The following is an 18,543-nucleotide window of genomic DNA, read 5'->3' as shown; positions in this document are numbered from 1 at the left end:
ACTGTGGTGAAGCTGTTCACAGTGCTGTTATTTTCTGGCTTCTTTTTCTTTCCCTTTTAGGAGACAGGCAAGTCATTTGCCTTTTCCCAATCTTCTGTGATTTCAGCTGATTGTCATGAATGTTTGAAGATGACAGAGCAGTATAGCACTGACATGAGCTGGCTTCTTCAGCTCCCCTGGATGCATCCTGCCTGCTCCTATAGAGTTGTTTATGTCAGCTTTGCTCAAGGGAACCGTAACTTTTGCTTTGTATACCTTTAGCAGCACATCTTTTCTTCAAACTCTGCCACTGGACACACAGGCCTTCAAGGCACGAAAGCAGACTGTGCCAGTAAAGGCTGAAGAACACATGGTACTGTACACCTCAGCTTTTTCCATATTCTTTATTATGAGGTTCCTCTGCCATTCAAGAGCAGCAATATCTTTGGCCTTCCATTTGCTTCTGATACAGCTATTTGCACTTAACAACAGGTTTATAAATGTTTGACTTGGACCATAGATCAGAATGTTCACAGTTCAGAATATGCAAAGCTTTTAATGCAGAAATAAACTTCAACACATGCCTTACCATTCTTGTATAAGTAACTCTGAAAAATCCTATCTTACACAGTTCACATGGCAAACTCCAAATTACTGACATTTTTGGTGTTTTACCAAAATCTCTTTGGTGGCCCCTAAACAAAAAATTAAAATAACAACTATTGTGATAAGTGCTGTGGTTAAGTTCATTAATCTTTGGAAAGCAGTCAGATGCTATAGTGATAATCACCAGCAGAAGATGGGAATTAATTATTCATTCAATTTTTCAGCAAAGATTTCAAGTCACATGCAGTAAATAAGGAATAGGGTTACAAAGAAAAGAAGCAGAAAACAAGACAATGAATTAGCAGTTTGTAATGTGAATTCAGTCTTTTCTGTGTAGAGAATGTGGCAAGTACCATAGTGAAACAAGACAACATGTGATCATATAATTAAGAACAAAATCATAATGTGTGTACACAAAGAAATAAATTAAAGCTGGACGGACAAACAATCTTTCATTTTGCAACCTTGGTTGGCAGGACTAAAGATCTAACAGCATTGTTTTATTGGCAATACGTGACAGTAACATTTTAGGGTTGACTTTATCCAAACTCAAAAAAAAAAGTCCATCAGACTGCACTGTCATGAAGTGCACATGAATACTGAGCAAATTTCAAACCTCTAGATCCACTCCACAGATTCTCAACAACTGAACTACAGAGGATAACATCACTTGGTACTCCATGTGGCAAGGTACTACACAGTGACGGAGTATTTAACCAAAGAGTGTTCTTCAATAATGTTGAGAGAATAGGAAAAATAGGGTGTACTTGTGAAACTAGCTTTTACTCCAGATTTTGACATGAACCCTGTTCTACTGAGGCAGTCAGGTCCCTGCTTCCTTGTGCCTAATTGCAGGAACCTGCCTCAATTCTTCTGACTTATCTTACAGTACAACCTTCTGAAAACTGGAGATGCAGAAGCTAAATGCGAGACACCATAAGGAAAATTTTAGGTGATTTCATAGATTAGGTTTTAGCAGGTCTCTACTGAAAGTAAACTGATTTTTCCAACTTGGTTAAAATCACTAGGAACTTTAATGGGCAATGAAAATATCCACATCTTTCAAACCACAACACATTTCCTGCCAATTTTCCAAGTACTGAAGTTAATGGGTAAGACACTGAAGCTTTAAAAACAACAACAACAAACTGACATCTTTTCCAAACCAAAGAACCCGCCTTTTCTGACCAAAATTAAAACTAACAAACAAAAAACAACAATCATATTTAAGAAATTACATGCTATGAAACATTTGAGTCCAAAACCAAGAGGTTATATGGAACTGTAAACAGCATTTTACAAGTATGCACACAGAAACAGTTCTTTGCCTGTTTCTGCTGGGCATCTAGGAGAGGCTAGTTAAGAATAGTATGACACTGACAAAACGATTTCCAGAACCTATTCCTGCCTGCCATATTTCCCATGGGCTCCTCAGAAGACAGATGCAAGCCAGATTAAGTGCTCTGAGCCTAGCTATCATCTTTTTCAAGGGCCTGAGGACAACTTTAGTTGATCCTATATATTTCAGCAAGTAGAAGAACCAACAGACTTAAGTTATTTGGAAATCAAACCTTGGGTTTCATTTTGTTTTTTTCCAAACTCGTATAACATGATGAATCTTCGGGTGGATTAATTTCACTTTTATGAAAATGCTTTTAAATTTGACCTTCTTTATTTACAGGTAATAAGAAACTCAGGCAAAGCACAAGGTAAGAGGTTAATTAAAAAACATCATCTGACATTTATTCAAACTTATTGAGATGAGGGCTGGCCAATTGACTAGATATTAAAATGGAATTAACACACTAATGTTCAGTTTGTGCTATGCCTGAGATTTTCTGAATATTCTTTGCTAAGTTACCTAAGGAACAATCACCAAGAAGCAAATCTTCAAAGTGACAGTGGTATTTTTACTCAGCTGTTGCAAGGATAGATTTATTTTAAATTAAACCATCATCCCAAAATGAAACCTTTTATAAAGCTATTTTTCTACTTTTTTTCCCCCTTCTCCAAACGAAGAAATCTCGAAAAGTAGTAGATCAAAACTCACCTTTCCATGATCCACTCTGGGCGAACTACTTTTTCTCCTTTAAGTTCTTTTATTTTGGCATTTGGAAGATTGGTGGCAATGATGTGCGTTGTTTTTGATCTGGAATAATATACATGGTATTGGCCTCCATGCAACATCATTAGCCGTCTTAATTCATCAGCTGAGGGATCTATAAAATTTTAAAAACAGAAATATTCCTGCTTCGTGTCAGGCAAATACATTAAGAAGAACAGTGATAGAGAAACAATGTCATGATCAGAACAAGTGCAGAGCATCATTCTTTCCCTGAAAACCGTGCAGGTTTTCAAAGACCAAATCAGAAATGCATTTCTTGAGAAATGTAGAAAAACATTTCTGAAAAGAGTGATTCAAAATGCAAACATTCTGATTGTCACAGAGGATCTTTCCACAATATGTATGAAGTAAATGGGGGGAGAATACTCAAGAGGATTTAATGCTAAACTAAAAAAAAAAAAACAACACACTTCACTGCAACATAACACAAAATGCAGTATTAGATTAACTCATATTTTAACTGGTTTGAGATAACAGTTTACATACAGAACAGAAAATTAATATCAAAAGGGTTTAGCAACAGCAAAGAACTCCTACTGTACAATTTCTGACATAATGAAGCAGGTAACATTTCCTTACCAGACTATTCTTGAATTACTACAAGGAAGAGAGACTACCTTACAAACTAACATCTATTCTTATTCCCTCTAACATTACTGATTACCCCAGTAATTATTCACATTAGGAATGTTTTTCATCATGTAAAAAAGAATACTTACTTTGCCAGAAGTAGAAAAAAAGGAAAAAAAAGCTTTTGGAAAACCTTCGCAGTGGTGCCACATTGGCAACAAAAGGTTTGGGTCAACACAAGCAAGTACAATGTTCTGAATAGTGAATGGGGCACAAGAAATCAAGAAAGTTCTGGTGAAAGGTGGAAAAAGTTGCTCCTATTTCTAGCAGTACCCATTCATGTAAACAATTTAGTAAAGTAACAAATATATTCAGAAACTAAATGTGACTTTATTTTGAAAACCTAAATAATGAAATACAAAAGGAACATAATACACAAAATTTAAGATAAACGATAATTGTTACTTATTTACTTAGATACAAACACACGTGTTTTATAGTCCTTTACTACACTTTGGACATTGAACAGACATAGGAACAAAACAGAACAGATCCTTAAAAAATAAAAGCTTCACCTGTAAAGCCATTGACATAGATGGCGACTCCACTAAAGATACTTGATGAATTTCCATCCCTCTGGTGCTCTATGGCTGAATCTGACCGGAATTGATCCTCCAATTTCTTAACCTTTGCCGACATGTAACCTCCCTAGTTTAAGTTGAAGAGACAAACAAAACAAAACCCATGATGCTAGTCCTGTTTTCTTGTGTTTACAGACTGAAACTAGTCAATTATGAGAAGACTGGAAGTATGCAGCATTCTTTTGAATCTATTTTTGCTGACTTACAAAAGATGCATGCTTTTTTCCCTGAAATAAAAAATAGCAAGTCCTCTATACTAAAATTTATCTGCAAGGTACGGTATATTGTTACCAACATGGCAGGATTTATTTCATACTCCTTTTTTCTTATTCTATAAGGAAGGTATTCCATCTATGTAAAAACCCTTATAGAAGAAAAAAAGAGAGATCAGAGAGTGATGCAAGTTTGGATGCTAAGCCAGAGTTCTCATTGCCCAAAGAAACAATGCAGAGAATACTTGTCAAGCTCCACATATTTTCTGTTCTTAAATATAGATAAGACGATAGAAGACAATAAATCAGGTGCCTCACTTACTGTTTGTCCAACTATAAAGAAAGTGGTGCTAACTTCTAAAAATAATTTTAAAATTAAGTTTTAAATGGTGGTTAAAGCTATTCAAAAGCTGCACATATTAATAATGCAATTTAGTGGATGATTACAAATTAAGACTTCAACACCAGATTAAATTCAAGATTTTTTAAACACTGTGTTTTTCAAGTGAAGCAAAAGGTTTCAATTTATAGCATGCCTTTAGCATGTTCAACAAAATTGCAAACCCTTCTTACCCATTTTGCCATTTACCTCTTCAAAGAAAAAAGGCAGTTGGTTTTAAACATACCCATATTCCCCAGCCATCGCCATCAGCAGCCCGTTTCCTCCATCCACCCCGCCTCATACTGAAGCTTCTGCACAGAAAGAAAAACACACGATCAATTAGATGTTTAGTAACAGTGACATTTCAATCATGCATTACTGGCCATCTATAGAGCATCACCAAGACTACATTTTTCAGTGTGTATGCATTGAAATATACAAGTTGCATTTAAACACAGAAACTAAAAATTGCATTGAATTCCAGATTTTCAATTTTGTCGTAATTCACATAAAAAAGTCATCACAAAGATCAGTTGCCATTGTGATTAATTAAATTCTTCCTGTTAATCACACCTCTCCTATAAAAGATTCTTATATAAAATTGCTACCGTTCCTGCAAAATATTGCCTAAATCACGAACAATCTTTTCTTTCCCATTTGATACTATTTTCACGGGGGGATGCCGGCAAACACCTCCTGGCATGAGAGACTGGATTAATTTTACCAATGGGTTCAGAGCTGATCATTAGAGGTCCAAGCATTTGTTGTTCCAAAAAACAATGAAGTTACATAAAAGAAAAAAGAAGACAAAGAGAAAGAAAATCAAAGGTCATGTTTTCCTCAAGGAAAAGCCAGTCATTTAAGCGATCTAGTATGATCTATAGCTAGGTTTCTTTAAATAAATAAACAAACCTAACCAGGCAAATTACAGTTTTCCTTTATGTAATACACTTATCCCTGGACCATGAGCTGAACACAGCAGCATCCCCAGATGAGCTATTAGTGAGCTGAAACAGAACTGGTGGAGAGAAAAAGAAATGTTTTGGACTGTGGCCAACTGCTCACTGTACCCAAGTGATCCACATTAACTATAGCTGTTGTAACACTGATTTTAAAATATTGATTAATGGAGTAGTCTCATCATGAGGTCACTGCCTGCTACACTACATCTCTCACTCTCTATTCTAACCAGTCCTCTAAATAAGAACACTGCTTTGTCTTTTAGGGCTGTAAGCTCTTAACAGTGGGATGACAGGAATAGGACCTTGTATACACTGAAACTAACAGGAAGAAAATTTAAGCCAATCACCTTTATTTTATTAGATAAATCTTGATACCCATAAAAATGCACAAAACTACAGTTCATACATAAAAGGAAGTCAATTGATCTTTTCCTTCCTCTTGCGCTGTTGAGAAGAGGCCTATTCTTTGGCCTATCCATAGAATCATCTGTTAGTGGTGCACAGAAGCTTCACCCAGTCTCCAGCCTACTAGAAAGTACACACAGCTGTAGTTGGAGATTACTATCCATTTTGGTCATTTACCTATCCAGGAAGCAACTTCTACTGCAGTGTCCTGGAGACCACCTCATTTATCACACTAGAATTTTATTTCCTCCAAATAACTTGGCTAAAACTTGAATTCCAAGCTTTCATCTCTCAAATCCCTTTTGTTCTAGAGCTAGCAAGTAGGCGGACTCTGAAATCCAGCTAACCCACCCTGGACTGCAGGCAAGTTTCATTGCAGAGTAAGAGACAGCTGCAGGAAGCTTTTCATAAATACGATCATTTTCATGGAATAACAGCAATATGCCAAATCAGGCAACCATCGAATTACAGAGTTAAAGCAGGTTTAAGTACCTTGAAAAGACACACTTCAGTAGTACGTTTCAGGATCTCCTCAAACACAGGAAGATCATGATGCACCTGGTTCTATTCTTCTCATATTTGTTGTAATCTGTTACATAACCTACAGAAATAGAGAGTGATGATTAATCATTTGTCAAGATTAGCTCTATGCCAACAACCAAAACAAAGCTACCCCTCCCCAGTATGTTATATTTTATTTCTAGGTACCTGTGTTTCTCACCCAGGGACCAATTTCCAAGATATTGAGCTTCCTGAAATTATTTTTTTTGGGGGGGGGTGAGGAAGGGGGGGAGGGGGCTGAATTTTATCCAACAGATACCACAGACCCCTTAAGGAGAAGGAAGGAGAAATGAGAGGAGATGAGTTGGATGACTACATGAAATAGAAAATTGACTTTTTTTCTCCTGTAGAAGGTACAAATTGGAAATGGTTGGATGATTTCCTTTATATGGAAAAAATTTATTTTCCCATAAACTCAAGTAAACCGTAATTCAAATATATCACTTCTGACTGAGAAGTTCTTACAGAAAAACAAAGGCGTAGGTTCAAGAAAGGAAAATGTTTATTCATGAAAATGTCACATACTGATTTTAGGTATCATAGCTATTGTAAGAATCACCAGGATTTTAAGCATTGATTACTCTTGTTCCTTAATAATAAAGGATGAAAAAGCCTGTCGAAAAGAAAATCTTGTGTGTGTACATACATATATACACATACACACATTTATCTTACTCTGGTGGAAAAAAAGAGAGCCCTCAATACAGTATAAAACTCACATACATCACCAGCAGTGTAAGATGTTCTTCATTCCAATTACAAAGTTCTTGAGAACTTCAGTTACTCTGACCCCTAATACAGACCTCTTGGTTATTCAAAGAAGTCTTTCCAGTATCAGTAAGACAGAAACAAAAACATCAGATGCTTGTTAAACCAATGAACTGCCTTTCATAAGAGTAAACTTTTTCTGAAACCCTGAAACATTTAATTATTATTTAGGCTACTGGGAGGTGAGGAAGAGAGACCTCCCAAACGCTATCGGATCAGGCCACCACAACCTGTGGGGCCAATCAAAATCAGAATCATGGGTATGTACCTAGTTTAATTAAAACTACAAATCAGAAAACATGACTCCTTCAGGTCAGTGTGTTAAAAGCATGACATATCAATTGCTCAGTTGCCTGCAAAACTAGAGAAGCTAGGCTGTAATGCCTTACTTCCAACATCTGATAATGATTTACAATTTCCTTGGCAGATGTGATTTTTGACTCAGCCTGTTCACTTCAATTCTAAACACACAAGTTCGAAACATGGTATTTCGATGATTACTAGATGCCTTTGGCTTACCTCCTAAGAGTTATAGATTATTTACTTAATGCTGATATGAAAACCTGGGAGATTAATTTCTCCCTTTGTAGTTCCAGGAACTGTTTCTGGACTAAGGAGGATCTTCGCTGCTCTCTCTTCAAAAGGAGCCACGTGGAGACAAGAGGCAACAGGTACAAGCTGTGTCAGAAGTGGTTTTGTCTTGATGTAAGAAAAAAATTTTTTTTACATTGAGAAGGATCAATCACTGGAACAACTTCCCCAGTGATGTGGTAGGGTCCCCATCACTGGAGGTTTTTGAGATGTGACTAGATAGGTGCTAGGTAACCTCACCTAGGCTCCCTTTTCCCATGGACCTGATCATCTTCTAAGGTACCTTCCAGCCTGGGCTGTTCTATGATCCTGCTAAATCCTTGTGCTTACATGGCAGTTTTCCTCGAAAATGAACATAACCTCTAGAGCTGCTTATCTGAAACCTAAGGAACAAATGAACATGAAACATCTTGCACAAGATATATTAAATCAGAGGAAAAATTAAATAAGATTTGAGGTATACTTGCTGGCTCGTGAAATAAGAACTGTAAAGAAGACACAAAGCCCTATCTATAGGACTCACGATGAAGGGTTGAGCAGAAGAAATGCTTTGTAAAGAACCCTTGAAGTGGTGGTGGGGAGAAACAAAAAAGGGGACAAGCATTGAAATTGGCCTGCTTGTGATCAAACAATAATAATTCTCTCTGTTTATACTAACTTGTTTCAGAGCAGTCTTCTGCTCTGAAATCCCAACAAACTCTGAAACTGCAAAGAAAGTCTGTAATGACAGAAACAGTATCTCTAAGAACAGAATCCAAATTCTCATTGCAAGAGAAACAACCTTTCAAGAAAAAAAGTCAAATTAAATCTCCTGTCATCAAAATTAACATGATTTGGCCCTGCATCTTTCAAGACCACACACAAACTGTAAAATCTTACTGTTCTGCAAAATAGAGTTCTTTAACTAATTTAAAATTTCTATTGGGAGATCTTTTTCAAAACTGAAGCTAGAAGAGGAACTAAGAGTTTTGATGCTTTGTACGTGACTGGCAGCTCAGAAATAGCCAAGAGAGCACACTAGAAAGAGATCCGCAACATCCCACTGCACGCTAATTCATGGCCTCACATCACACTTCCCAATTCACAACCACTTCATCTTATTAAAGGCTGTTTGTTAATCAAACTGTACAGATCATGGAACAGAATGAACTACTATCCCTGCATTTTACGAATTCTATAAACACGTGCATGCATACAGGAGAGTTGCATGGCAACTGGGAGATTTCAGACTGCACAACAAGCGATGTAGATGTGAACGTTGATGTTAAGTTAGTATTTGAGTATCTGATTCAGAAAAGATATTTCTTTTAAAATACTTTAAGATCAGGATGGCGTGGTATAGGCTAGGTGGCTTTCCACTAACTGGAATAGTTGGGATTACAGAGATAACAGACAAATGCAGACCCAAACCATAGGTATTACGGGCACAATGCTTGGGAGCACAGAAATGTTCTCAGCAGCTCTCTGAGAAGCAAGTATGGATCCTCACAAGCCTTTTGATTCCAGGTCAGTACCAGTCCTGCCCAAACTTCAGTTGTCTGTGCCATGCTCTGCAGCATTCTCTTTTCCATGACGCAGAGACATTTCTGCTGTCTTTTCAGCAGGCAGATTTTGTATTTTGCACTACAGAAAAGCAAATGAACTATTGCCAAAGCCAACTAGACGCTGCAACGTGACTCAACAAAAAGCCCTGCCAGACTTGTGTCTAAATACACAGTACAAGTAACTTCTAATCCAATTAATCCAATCACAGGTAACAGGAAGTTGCGTGGAAGTGTAATGCACAGCAACAGGCATTTTGCTTTTCTGACCAGCACAAACACCTGATTGACATCCTCTAGTACAAAAGAACCTGATTTAATTAGCGTGGTCAAATACCACAAACATCATTCTCGAAGGTGCAGCTCTAACGCTAACAGAAGTACGGCTATCTCAGGCCACCACTAATGAATATCAGAACCTTTTGCTTGAACCGTAGATTGAATCCATCCCTGCTCAGCAGGGCTTAGAAGTTGTTTCCATCAAATGGGTATTTTGTGGCCCGTTTGAGTTTCATGCATCTACATTCCAGCTCCCACATCAAACTCACCACTCTGCTTGGCACTAGGCTGCAAGCTCTTTGAGGCAAGAACTGTCTTACGTGTTTACACATTTCTCAGCACAAGAGTCCTATTCTTGGATGAGTCTTCTGGAAAAGAGCTGCTGCTACAGGGTCTAAAACTATTTTTTACTATGTACTAAAAATGTCAGAATCCAGTAAAGGAACTTAAAAAAGATAGTTTTTTTTTTTTTTTTAAAAAAGATACTGTATTTTTAAACCCCCGTGATTTTAGACACTCAAGTTAACAATACTGTTCCATATTAAAATAAACAAATCTGGATGTTGCAAAGCAACTGAATTTTATTCTAGGCGGGAAATAAACTCTCGGGGTGAAGTTTCACAAGACGGTTGAGTCAACTTGATGGCCGCCTGCCACTAAAAGGAATGGGCTGCTCCTCAACCTCTGCTGGCCCGACAGAGGCCAGCTGGCCTCCCTTATGCCCAGCCTCTCCATTCCAGCTCCGCGCTCCCATGACCCCTATGCCTGGCACTTTGGGCCAAATCAGAGGAAAATTCACACAGTGGTAATGGACAGTTTCCACCAGGTCGGTGAGCTGAGCCAAGTCACAACAGGGTCACACACAGCCAAGGCAGATGGGTGGGACTGTTCCCTGAAGTGCCAGTGACAGCTTACGAATCCCTCAGCCGTTTCGGGAAACCAACTTTTAGGTCATGGTTATAAACAACCAACTGTGGTGTGAATGGGGATGTGGATTTGCAATAAGCCAGGGCCTCACTACCGGCCCTGCTTATATTCTTCCCCCTAGTAAACAACTGGGGTAGACTACCTTACTTTTTTCCATAGAATAAGAAAGAGTTTTCAAAGAATGTTAGAGTTGAACAACAGAGAAGTGCTAAGTCTTTTCTTCATCTTAACTCACACATACCCGGTACTACAATCATTTCTAACTATAAGCACCATTATTACAGGGTCAACCAGCAAGTTCTGGTTTGCAATCCAATCTCTGATGATACTGCAAAGCAACACACATCAAAGTGGCCAAAAGACATTAAAAAAAAGAAATCTGTCCCAAAACCTCCTGACAATACACCCTTCTCCTGCAAGTAAACCTAGGACAACAATCATGAAAATCTTGTGCAAATTTTTACTTTGCTATGTAAATTATTCCAGTTTCCAAACTGACTATTTCTGCAACTCAAAATTGTCTTTATTTCAGATCAGTTTACTTTAACGTCCAGGACTAAATACTTTACCTACAAGCAGTGACTAAGATACAGTTATTTTGTCAACTAATCACCACATCAGCCTAAAGTGGTTGCTCAGCAATCAGCCATTTATACAAGAGCTGTACAGGACAACAACATGGAGATCTTTTCCCAACCAACTTAGAGCCTGGGACTTTAACTCTCACAACTTAAGGAACCATGAGCATGGGGTACAGAAAACAGCAGAGGACTTGCTGTCCTAAAACAAGGTGGTGCATCGTTCTGCAGCCTGCACTACCTTTGAGCAATCTGTTTTCAACAAGACACTCTTTTTGCTTTTATACATGGCATTTGAGATGGTTAGTTCTTTGAAAAATAGAAAGCCAGATTCAATTTGAGACCAACTGTCAACGTTTCATTCCCCTCTAGGAATAACATTCAGTAGCAGCTACAGTCCATTTAGAGCTTGTCACAAGCAGTGGTTTAACTTGGTTGAACTTTTTCTTCTGCTCACAGAAGACTCTGGCTGGAGTTTCCACATTTCTGCATTGTTTGGTAATATTTTCCCCACACTTCAGAGTTCCTCAGTAATGAGTGGCTCCTCCCCATAAATTTTAATTGACAGATTTAACCATGTAGCTCAGTTCACTTTTTAGTTCAAACACGACCTCTTTGATACAACTGTTCATACTGCCACAATACGCTGGCAAATTTCAGCAGACCTCAGCAACTGGCTTCATTATTTCTGTTACTCATCTTCCTTTGGGACTTCAATCCCTAGAGGACGTAGCACACTCGTAATCTTTATGCCAGCTTCTAAGTGCCTAGATTCCAGAAAAAAATCATTAAGTCAAATCGGGATAAGAAACAGCTTGCAGAATTAGGATTCTCTATAGCAACATAGTGAACAGACTGTAAATCAAACTAAAAGGAAATTCTTTCTTTCTTGGACTTAGGTGAGTATCTGAAAGAACAAGTGAGAAGAACATGTGAGTTGGGTATTCTTCAAGTCCATATATATTTAAGCTGGCTATAGCATTTGATAAAAGGAACTTTTCTTTTTTTTTGTTACTATTTCTTTGAAAAGGGAGGGTGGGCTGTTCACTTTTTCTTAACCTAATAAATTGGTAGAACTTGCTCAGGAAGTGAAAACCTGGGTTTGTGCAGACCTCAGCCTGACAATAATCCAGCCCTACAACTCGTGTCTTACATGCAGAGCATACAGTGAAGAGTAGGTAAAGCCCTGGGTAGGTACAATAAGTAAACAAAGATTCCTCTTCTCAGATAACAAAGCGACTTGCTGCTACTGAGTGACTTAAGACTTCCTAACCATAAAGAAAGTGACTGGAAAGCTAAAGAAAGCAAAGCAGAAAAAGCGAGTAAGAGGGGGTACAGCCATTCTTGAATAAAAACAATGAAGAATTTTCAAGAGGTGACCAAAACCTGTGAACACTGAATTTGTTAGTGTTGAATGCAGAGAAGCTGCCGGTAAAAAACTCTGACACAACCCATCTTCACGTCTCCCAGATTCCCTAGGCATCGGGTCAGCAGACTGGTGAAATCTTGTCAGAAGAGATGACATTAATCAAAAATGTCATGTATTTGTCTCGATACACATGTATGTGTTTCTGTGCGTGCACAGGCGTGTGCGTACATACACACATTCAACTTGCCTTTGCTGCTGACCATCTCATTACCCAGTACCCAGAGTAACTACTTTGGAACGGCATCGAAACACATCTGCCCTCGGACCAACGTTTTAACTAATGTAAAGAGAAGGCTCCATTTCTTCTCCACAAGTTATTTTTCAGCGGAAGTGCCCAGGGCAGTTGTGCTTTATGCTGAACTCAATGTTATCAGCGTACACTGAGCAGATGCCAAGCAGGCCAAGCTCTTCAGGGAAAAAGAGAGATAAGACATCCACTTTGCAAATCTCAAGTGGGACCTGATGCCAGATACTAAAGAGGACCATCTCTCTACACGCATATGGGTGGCACTAAGATTGTATGGTAGCAAACCCGGAGGAAATGAAGCAGCTTTGTTAGCAAAAATAGTGCTCACTACAGAGTCAACATTTAAACAGATAGATTTTTTGTTTGCAGCACTTTTTGAATGGTGTTTCTTAATTCCAACTGTCATTGCATAGTCCCATTCCCATTTTTTTTTCTGGATTTGTCTTTGAAACTCTCAAAGCAGCAACCTTTTTTTTTTGAAGTAAAATCTTTACAAGATATGGCTTCCATGGCCTTGAAGGTTTATGTACCTGTATCTTTCCTTAATCTATTGATATTACTCTTACCATCCACTCAGACCAACACAACTAGCAGAAAATCAGATGAAACCTGTAACTGGAAAGATCAAAACAAATGGAAATATTTGTTAATCTGTTGCCTAGTTTACTTGTGGGAAAGCGTCTCAGTATCTTTGTTTCTCTAGTATTGCCTTGGAACCCATTATTTGCAACTTCTAGAAACAGTAATGCTGGGCAAACTTCTGATCTGATCCTATATATTCTCAAGCTTCCTTTTAGATTCAGCTGAAAGTGATATTCAGGGTTCAGGCACAGTGTTTCTGCATTTTATTGAAAAAACAGTTGTAAGTTCTTACAAGAAAACAGAAATGCTTTATTTCTTTAGGATCCCTAAACAAAACTCGCATCAGAATTGTGTTCTTGGCCCTATGTGGTTTCAAGTTGGTCTTGTAAGTACCTCTGACATTGAAACAACAGCGTTACACTGCTACTTAGTAGAGACAGATCAATAGGAAAAGGCCACAGAGCAAAAACTGCCTTCCTCAGGCAAACAGGAGGCTTGCAGCTCTTACTAGGTTAAAAATCAACATAGAAATTACAGGAATTACTATGGAGAGGCAACATTTATCACTTCAAATTCCTGATCAATCAGAGATTAGAGCGAAAACTCATTACTCCCTTTCTCAAGTACTGTTTTATCACAGGATTAACAGTTCACCAAATAATGTAATTTCAGCATGGAAATCTAAGAAATAGTGACTATTAAGTCCCTTTTTCCAGTTTCCCAATGCTCCAATATTTCCAAAAAACAACCAGTGGACTCAAACCAGAACAGTATCCTTCCACTATACACCATTATTTTATTTCTTTAGCTCAACTGGGAGTTACATTAAAAAAAGCCACAAGACGGTAAAATGCATTTACTCTACTTGATAAATTGCACTAATCCTCCTCCTTACATGCCACAGGGTCATCCTGGGCTTTCCTACCTGTAAGAATTATCAACGATGTCACGACTTCCTTTAAACACCAGCAGCTCCTAGGTCTCCAGAAGAGCCATTTGCCTAGATGCTTACTCATAGTGTCCTGGACTAAGAGCTGAGGGGAACCACCTCAAGAGGAGGAACTCACAAACAAGGCAGACAGAACTGCAGTTCACTTTGGAGATGCACTGACAGCTAGAAGCTGACCCCAAAGGTGCAGCAATGGTCCCAAGGCCCCTGCCAAAACACACCGCATAGCCCACCCTGCCAGAAGACTGACAGTCTTTAAGCCAGCACAAAAAAGCCTTTCAGCAGATCTCAACCCTACTGAGCATCAGCACTGCTTTCAAGTTTTGGCATTTGAACCAATCCACCTGCACTTAACCTGCAAAGAACCTGCGCAGTGTCTTATCCTGAACTGAATTAGGTATTTTTTCAGGATTTTTTTTTTTTTTTTTTCAATCAAGAAGCTGAAAAGGTCTGTGATTCAAGCAACCCAAATAGGGTTTGTTGTTACCTCCTTATGCTGGGATTTGGTTAAAGTGTTTACAGATACCTGGGAACAGGAAGCAAAACCAACACAAAAGAGTTAACCACACGGTTAAACTTTATTTATGCCAGCAAGTTCCAAACCACCAGCTTCAGCACTATTAAACAGGAAGAATACCAACTGGGAGACCTTAAGGTTTGAGATAGGAAATGAACTAGGAAAAAAAAACCAAAAAACAAAAAAACAACAAACCACAACCCACCATCTACTTTTCCCAAAAGTTAACACTGAAATTCAGGGGACACCATCTGCTTAGACAGTTGCAGCAAAGAATATAGAAGATACAGCGATCATTTCTATGGGTATACCAAATTAAAAGTATCTCTCAGATGAATTTAACTGTCACAGATTCCTTAACTACAGTAGCAGCAGCCCTCCAGCTAGCTCTAAAAAGACAAGCAACAGGAATGGAAGTTATCATCACTGCCCAGAATTTAAAGCTGTTCTACGTACTCACCTCTCTTCCACTAAAGAGAAAGAAGAGTTTCCTAATTCTCATTCCTATCTTATGAGCACCAGCTACGCCACATGAAATACAGAAGCAGAGGGACCACAGACATGAGAAGCCCTCCTCCCTAAAACCAGCTGTGTCTCCAATTCAAATGCTGTCTGGTTTCCACAACAGAGCAGAAAGCTGCTCTCAGGGAGAAGAAGCTCTACGCAAATTTGACTCTTAAAAAAAAAAAAAAAAAAAGAGAGATTTCCACAATTACACTGCATGAACTGTATTTGAGAACTCCTCACCTGTTCCTCATGCTCTTTTGCATCCAGTTAGATTTGCTCTCTTCACTTTCATCATTCTTTACTACCTGGACGCTCTCGTTTCTATTTGCTTCCCTTTTTTCCTCCTTTTGCTCTGCTTTGTAAACACATGGCACTGTCACCAAACTCTACGTTGCTGTATTCTTGGGGGAGGGTTTCAGCATTTGGGTATTTAGCTCCCTTGCTGCATCTATACCAGGCAAACACACTCTTAAGAGCCGACAGAGATCTTAGAGATAATATAGTCCTTTAATTAAAGCAGAAGGATGTTCAATAAAAAAAATCATTCTTCATAATGTAAACAATAGCTTAACAGATTAAACGGGGGAAAGCACATGGCAGGGTCAGGTAAGTTATTCTTTTCCTACTTGTCCTGAACAACTAATTCATTAAGAAGTCTGTAATCACATTTTTCCTATGTTCTTGAAACGAGTTTTTGTATTAGAGAGTCTTTTTTCTTTTTTAATCTTCCTAGTAGCTGAAATGGATGGCAGCAAGATTGAAAATTTGCCATGAAGCTTCCTTAAGACAGACATCCAGGTCGAGGGATGAGAAAAGACTGATCAAACTCAGCTCCCGCTTATGAGACGCTGGCTGCACCAGGCAGACCAGGCTATGGCTAGGTAAGAGGACGCACACCATCCAGAAAGACAGACTGGCAATACATTTGGAAGGCCAAATATGAATAATGCACTGAAGACATACACTGTGCACAAAAATACACACGTGGAGTTTACTACACTGGCCTGAAATACGTTTTTTTTTTTTTTCCAGTATACTACCACAGTTTTACTTTAAAAACAATCTATCTCCAAGTAGTTAAGCAGCAGCAAGTCACAAGGCAGGTGTCTGCGCTGAGCCTCTAACTGTCCTAGCAATGACCTCCAGTCTGACAGCTTGGGATTATTTACCAACAGGGATTTGGTGCACCGTCCACTGGCAGAATTGGGCTGAGTGAAAGACAATTATGGTGGGGATGGGCAGCGACTGCACGCCTGAGACAAGATGGCAAAGAGAGAATTTGTCAGAGATCTGGATTTCCGCATTAAATATCTTAATAAAACGGGGCTGTTTCACAAGTGTGTTTTGGCTGTAACCTTTTCATTAGGTGCTGTTGTTGCTCCGATAGGACTGTTTTAAACTGTTGCCTAATTGCTATTAGATGTAAGAGGTTATAGTTAAAATTCAGCTCATGCAATTGCAATCTGCTGGCTTTGCTTCTTTGCATTGCACTATCAAATTCGAGATTGGACCTCGACTTTAAATCAAGATCCATAATAAACATCAACTCTTCTTTTTCAGGGAGAAAAACCTCTCATTAACACAAACGGAGCATTCGCAGGCCTTGCCTTTCCAAAGGCTGACATTAACCGTAAAGCACGGGGGGGGGTGGATAATGGAACATTGCAGCACGCACCATGGCTTTCCTACCCCCCCCCCCTTCAAAAAAAATATATAATAATAATCGCGTGCTTACGCTCTCACCCTCCCCTCGGCTCTCAAGGTTTACATGCCATCCCCGCGCACCTCCCTCCCATCAGGGGCCTTTTGCTGGGTCAGGCCGGCGCTGGCTACGTAGCAAAACACAGCAGCAGCAGCAGGCGGGGAAAGAGGGGAAGGAGAAGGAGGGGGGGGGGATAGAAGAGGCGAGCCCTCCGTGCCCCTTCCTCCCCCCTCACAATCAACGCAGGGCGCAAAATCCGCAGCCGGCTGCGGGTGTGGGGGGGTAGGTAGGAAGGGAGGAGAGGAGAGGAGAGGGCGGCGGGGCTGCGACAGGGCTCCCCCCCACCCCCCCCAATTTATCCCCTCCCCTATTTCCCCGCAGTGACCCCTCGCTGCCGACCCCTCCCCAAACACCCCCCCTCCCCCATACACACACACACAGGGGTACCCCCCTGCAGGTGCCGGCGGGGGAGGGGCACCTGAGACCCCCCCAAACCTCCCCCTCTACCCCTCCCCAAGCCCTGACACCCCCTCCCCAAACCCTAACACCCCCCCAAACCCTAACGCCCTCCCCCACCCCCCTCCCCTCCCTCTCCCCTCCCCCCTCACTCCCCCCGCCGGCGGTTACATAACGCCACCCCCCCCCTCCTCACCCCCCTCCTTCCTCCTCCTCCTCCTCCTCAGGCCCAGGCCGCAGGGAGGGGCCCCGCAGCCCCCCCCCCCGTCCCCCCCCGTCCCCTATTTCCCCCCCTCCCGGCTCTTTTCCTCTCAGGCCAACCGCCACGGGGGCCTCGCCATGACGGGAAGGGGTGAAGGAAGGCAGGAAGGCAGCAAGGAGCCCGCAGCGCCGCTCGCCGCTCACCTTCCGCCGCCTCCCAGCCGCGCTGTGTTGCCGGCCGAGGCCTCACATGGCGGCTGCCCCCGGTAACGGCCGCCAGCCTTCCTCCTCCTCCTCCTCCTCCTCCTCCTCCTCCTCCTCCTCCTCCCCCCGCCCTCCCTGCGCGCGCGTCACGGGAGCGCCTCGCGCCACCAACGGCCGCCCGCCGGGCACGTGACGCGGGGCGGGGCGGGCGCGCGCGGCTCCCGCTCCCGCCCCTCCCGTTCCCCCGCCCCGCCCCGCCCCGCTGAGGGATGGCCGCGGGGCGGCGGCGCCCCCTGGCGGGGCGCTGAGGGCGGCCCCCTGAGGGGATGTGCCCCTAGGAAGGAGGCCCTCGTTACTCCTGCTGCTCATAGGAAGCTTGTTCGTTTGGCTTTATAAAGAGAAAATGGCCCCACTCCCGCAAATACACGTTGGTACAACCCCACTCACGCTGGCTCAAGCCCCAGTTTGCCCACCAGCCCTCACGCAGATTCGGTTTCAGCAATAAAATGCATGCCTCTCTGTAACAGAAGCCCTTATCCATAACCATCCTTTCTCCACCTGCGTTGTCAGAGCACGGAAATGGTTGTCCCATGCTTTAGAAAAAGTTTTCAAGGGTTTTCCT

The 18,543-nt window shown here is 41.0% G+C and overlaps 1 protein-coding gene across 4 annotated transcripts in view; it reads right to left on the bottom strand.

The window, feature by feature from the left end:
• REV1 (REV1 DNA directed polymerase) overlaps window positions 1-17,983 on the bottom strand; it is a 54,067-nt gene extending 36,084 nt beyond the window's left edge. For all 4 annotated transcript variants that reach the window (XM_082774864.1, XM_082774866.1, XM_082774865.1 and 1 more), the window contains exons 1-5: window positions 17,922-17,983; window positions 6,375-6,483; window positions 4,760-4,826; window positions 3,856-3,988; window positions 2,636-2,804 (exon numbers count right to left, since the gene is read on the bottom strand). In XM_082774864.1, coding sequence (XP_082630990.1) covers window positions 2,636-2,804; window positions 3,856-3,988; window positions 4,760-4,816 — 359 coding nt within the window. In that variant the 5' untranslated portion in view covers window positions 4,817-4,826; window positions 6,375-6,483; window positions 17,922-17,983. The remainder of the gene's footprint in view (window positions 1-2,635; window positions 2,805-3,855; window positions 3,989-4,759; window positions 4,827-6,374; window positions 6,484-17,921) is intronic.
• Window positions 17,984-18,543: the final 560 nt, after the last annotated feature.

Source organism: Aythya marila, assembly GCF_965140915.1.
Source record: "Aythya marila genome assembly, chromosome: 1".
Taxonomy (NCBI): Eukaryota; Metazoa; Chordata; class Aves; order Anseriformes; family Anatidae; genus Aythya; species Aythya marila.
The sequence above is the reverse complement of the archived record's forward strand: the minus strand, read 5'-3'. Positions and strand labels throughout refer to the sequence as shown.